Source organism: Myotis davidii, unplaced genomic scaffold (assembly GCF_000327345.1).
Source record: "Myotis davidii unplaced genomic scaffold, ASM32734v1 scaffold580, whole genome shotgun sequence".
Taxonomy (NCBI): Eukaryota; Metazoa; Chordata; class Mammalia; order Chiroptera; family Vespertilionidae; genus Myotis; species Myotis davidii.
Genome location: NW_006293313.1, coordinates 2134238 through 2139491, shown reverse-complemented (window position 1 = coordinate 2139491; position 5254 = coordinate 2134238). Strand labels below are relative to the sequence as shown.

The following is a 5254-nucleotide window of genomic DNA, read 5'->3' as shown; positions in this document are numbered from 1 at the left end:
GAGCGATATTCATGCACATAAAACAGCATTCAAAAACACAGATGCTTGGTTCCCCCATTCAATGCTAGTGATTAGAGAAGTTTCTAGTTCCCTTTAAAAATGTTTATTTGGGGAAAATGTCAGCCACTTTAAAATCCTTTTTGGATGGATGGAACGAAAGAGCATCATGCTAAGCGAAATAATAATACTTTAAACAATAAAGAATTTTAAAAAATCCTTCCTGGAACTAGGAAGACTATAAAGAAGCAAACAATGAAGCGAACACACCTAAAAAAAACCTTCCATTTTACTCATTGTATTAGGTCTTTAAGATATTCACTAATGACCTGGTTTCCTGTTGCTACCGGGAGGTCTGGTGACCATGAATTTCATTAGTTCTAGATCTTCAGTAAACCCAAAGAGATAAGTGCTCCGCCAGTAAAGGGCATTGCAGAAATAGTTCGCGGAACACATCTTCGTCTGGCCTTACAAGTAAGAAGCAGCCAATAATATTTACTGATGTGGCTTGACCTGCAGTTCCCACTGTCAATAAATGCAGGAGCTGGGACGCCAGTGAATGTCACCTGAGGCACACATTAATTGGATTATAGTCTATATATTACGTCTGGAGGCAGTGAATCTTAGAGTGGAGTTTCAAGGCACGAAAATGCACACAGACAGAGTTAACAAGTATCTTTTGTTACGTACCCGGTGAAGGCAGTTTTCACTGTGGTTAGAACTCAGTTTAATAGTACTTCTGGCTTTTAGGAAAATTATGAAATCTATATGGCTGTAGCTCAGGATGAGTAATTATTCATATATAGTGTACTCTGTAGATAGGGAGTTTGACTTTTCATAATTTCTCATCAGTAGATCCATAGGTAAGTGACACTGGGTGGGCAAACAGGAGGTTTTTGGCACTTCGGTATTTTCCAAATTCACCTGTAAGAGATACCTCATTATGTGTATCTTATATTTAAGAGGCAGCATTTGTAATGAAATGACACTCAGAGGAAGTTTTTTCCCCCCTGTTAATTATTTATTCATAATTATATGACACTGAGAGTAACTTTAAAATTAAATAACTAGAGCAAGGGGATATGAAACTGTTTTGAAACTATATATGATGTCTAAATAACACATCCATTTATTTCTTTAGGATTCCTGAGGTCCTTTATAAAGAATTCTGAAGTCACTGTCTTAGCAGTTCTCTCTCTAACAGGATTTGTGATAGGACACCTGGCCTACAGTTTTATTCAGGTGATGTATATACCAGAAGCTAGAGAGTAAATAAAAGAACAGAGACACAAAACAAGGTCTACTCCCACCCATCCTGAATGTATGGATTTTTTTTTATGTGGACAGCTGCTGAAAAACAATCATCTGGTAGTAATGTCTTTAAAAATGAAATAGTATTCAGTAAAGGATACATACATTAGAGATGCTTAAGAAAAAGCACCGCTCTGCAAGTGTGGACATGTGACTGCATTCTTGGATTCTTCATCGTCTTCGTTTGGAGCCCTGCCCTGGCTCCTGCCCTGGACATAGACTGGTTTCTTCCGGGCTGTTGTCTTCAACACCTGTGGAGACTCTGGTTATAAAAAGCAGCAGCTATGACGAAGCATGGTTCCTCTTTTCTAACTGCCAGCTTCATGTGTAACATAGTATAATAGAAATATATATGACACACATCGTATACAATATAGATAGACTGAAAGATTTTTAAATCCTGAGCAAATGTCTGTGCAAGGGTTCCCCCCGCCCTTAATGCAAATTAGAATAAATCTCTAATAAAAAATACTTATCTGTGGACCACCTAAAATAATCTCAGACATCACTAATAGTAGGGGTTTTGCTTTTGAAAACACTGATTACTTAAATAAGCTGAATAGGGTAACACATATAACAGATCAAGAAATCTCACCCCTGGGGCTCCAGGACTGGCCTTGCAGATCATCCCTCATAAATTGCAAATCAGATTATCCTAAAATATGTTGATTGACATACCTTCAACCCAATTTCTAATGCTTCAAAATGGCAGCAAACTAATTTGTTTGCTTTTGTTGATTTAGATGCACCAAGTTGTCTATTCTCTTCTAAGAACTCCAAGTTTTTCACTTTACTGTTATGTTTCACCTTTAATTATATTTATGGCTGCCTTGGACGTGGACTTTTATATCCTCAAGAATGTGCTTTGGCAGGTAAGAACACATTTTTAAAAGAAGTTATAGTCGCCCAGCCAGCATGGCTCAGTGGTTGAGCGTTGGCCTATGAACCAGGAGGTCACAGTTCATTCCCAGTCAAGGGCACATGACTGGGTTGTGGGCTCCATCTCCAGTGTGGGGTGTGCGGAAGGCAGCCAATTAGTGATTCTCTCTTATCATTAATGTTTTTATCTCTCTCTCCCTCTCCCTCCCTCTCTGAAATCAATAAAAATATATAAAAAAATACAAATAAAAGAAATTATGATCAATTCTTATTCATGTTGACAGAGAATATGATTGTAAAGAAAGGTAGTAATTCACAAATCCCACTTTTAGTTGTTGTGCCTTCCTCATTCTGCAGAACCAGTAATTAGAGAGAGTTGAGGGAAGGGAGAAGGGATGATTATTTGCTGAGTGACCACTGTGATTAAGTAAATATCATCTCTATTTGATAAACAGACTGCGGTTCAGAGGTCACAAACCAGGCCGATAAATGGCAGAACCTGGATTCTAATTTCACAGCTGACTTAATCTCAACTGTATCTGTAGATACAGCTTTTGTTGCTAAGACTGGTTTTTTTTTTTATGTGCCTTCTCTCTTTTTTTTCTTAACCATACTTGCCAGACTAATTTATTTTTCCTTTCAAATAACATTTTATTTTCTTTGGTTTGGTTTTGATCCCCTCCCCTAACATCTTGAGTTAGATAGTAGTTGTTTGATTTTTAGCTTACTTATTTTTGTACTTTGTACATTTAAGGTTTTAAATTTTCCTATAACTACTCTTTTAGTGTAATCCCACATGATTTGATGATTAGTATTTTTATTATCATACAAATCCTACCTTTTATTATACATTTTTCCTTAACCTGTTAATCATTTTGAAATTATTTAAAAATTTCCAAATATGGCTTTTTATTATGATTTCTTTCCCCACAGTGTAGCCAAAGAATGTGCTTTGTAGATCAACTCTTGTGATTTGTGGAGATTTGCTTTGCGGCCTAGTACCTGATCAGTTTTCCAAAATGTTCTGTTTGTTTTCCAAAAATGTATATTCTCTAATTGTTGAGTACAGGGTCTGAATTTATTCAGTAGATTGTTTTGTTACTTATGAAGTTTGGTATGGTAATCAAATATCACTCAGCAACAAAAAAACAACAATTGACAGGAACAACATGGAAGAATTTCAAATGCTAGAGAAAGAAACCCAGACTCAAAGGCCACATGCTGTACAATTCCATTCATACACCTTCCTTCTAGTAACGGCAACACTGTAGGTTTGGAGAACAGATCACTGGTTTCCAGGGACTGGGGATGAGGGAAGAAATTGACTACAAAGCAGTGTGGGATATTTTTGAGAGTGATGGATCTGGTTTATTTTTAAAAAGATTTTAAAAAATTGATTGTAGAGTGAGGAAAAGGAAGAGAGAGAGAAAAACATTAATCGGTTGCCTCTTGCACATGCTCGGACTGGGGACCAAACCTGCAACCTAGGTATGTGCCTTGACCAGGAACTGAACTCACCTTTTCAAGGTGCCTGGGATGATGCTCCTACCAATTGGGCCACCCGATCAGGGCTCTGCTGTGTTTTTAACTGTGGTCGTGGCTAAGTGACTGCATGCGGTTTGTCAAAAGACCCCAAAAGAATGAATTTTACTGTTTTTGAATTAAAGATAAAATTTTAAAAATCAAAGGAAATAGATTTGGCTTTATTTCTCCCAGATAGTTTTTGTACTCTGCAGTGAGCATGCTTTCCCTTTGCTTTTTCTCACGCTTTCTTCTCTTCTCAATCAAGTTGATTCACTTTTCTTTATATATTTTTTGTCTCTTCTATTTCCGTTCTATTTCTGTTTCTGAGGCAGCCAGTGCTGACTGCCCATTTGATATGCATTATCCCTTTCCCCTCACTAACAGGAACTTACTACTGTTTGTTTGGTATGGTAGTGGGCCCACTGTAAAATATCACATTATCTAGCATCTCTGACATATGTGGTAACCTTAGAAGAATTTGGTCATTGGAATGTACTATACAGAGGTTTGCTAAATAAGGTTTCTTCTAGAATGTCCTTAACCAGGGACCCCGGTCAGCTGGCATGTACTTTTGGCCCTTTGCTGTCCTTCTCTTTCTACCTGGAGCCCAGCAGATGGTGATACTGAGGAAACCAGGAAATGTTTTACACAGCCACAGGAGAAGTTTGCATTCCATTTTAAGATCATCATTTTGATATTGAGAACTCTTGAGCTGGAAGAACAAGAAATATTGGGGAATTGATCTTTTCACAATAAGATAGACTCTCACTTGTTTGGAAGGGATGGTTTCTTTGAGGTGGGTAAACTAGGTTACCTTTTGAAGTGAACTTCCAGAGGAATTGTATAAAATACTAGAGGTCCAGTGCACAAATTCATGGACAGGTGGGGTCCTTCGGCCTGGCTGGCAATCGGGGCCAATCAGGGCCAATGGAGGCTGGCCAGCCAGGGAGGGACCTCGGGAGGGCTCCAGGGTGTGTCCAGCCCTCTTGCCCAGTCCCAGTCGGCCAGACCCTAGCAGCAAACTAACCTACTGGTCAGAGCGTCTGCCCCCTGGTGGTCAGTGTGCATCATAGCAACTGGTTGGGTGGTCCAATGAACAGTCAACTGATCAGTCAGACACTTAGCATATTATGCTTTTATTATATAGGATGTAACCAGCCCTAGCTAGTTGCTCAATGATTAGAGTGTTGGCCCGTGGACTGAGGGGCAAGGGGTTCAATTCCAGTCAAAGGCATGTGTCTTGGTTGCAGTTTTGATCCCTGGCCCCAGTCGGGGTGCGTGCAGGAGGCAGCTGGTAGATATGTCTCTCTCATGTCAATGTCTCTTTCTCTCTCTCTGTCTCTCCCCTTCCCTTCTATGCTCTCTAGAAATCAATGAAAAAAATATCCTCTGGTGAGGATTAACAATAACAATAAAAAATATGTAACCAAGATCTGATTCTTACGTAAGTACATGGAAGTCATGCCATTTTTAAACGTTGAAACTAATACTATGTAATGAATTGGTTCCACAGGTCTTATTAACTGGATTTATTAGCTTCTCT

The 5254-nt window shown here is 38.8% G+C and overlaps 1 protein-coding gene across 1 annotated transcript in view; it reads left to right on the top strand.

The window, feature by feature from the left end:
- SLC9C2 (solute carrier family 9, member C2 (putative)) overlaps window positions 1-5254 on the top strand; it is a 46594-nt gene that overhangs the window by 932 nt on the left and 40408 nt on the right. The window contains exons 2-4 of the mRNA XM_015566070.1: window positions 1139-1239; window positions 2052-2180; window positions 5225-5246. Coding sequence (XP_015421556.1) covers window positions 1139-1239; window positions 2052-2180; window positions 5225-5246 — 252 coding nt within the window. The remainder of the gene's footprint in view (window positions 1-1138; window positions 1240-2051; window positions 2181-5224; window positions 5247-5254) is intronic.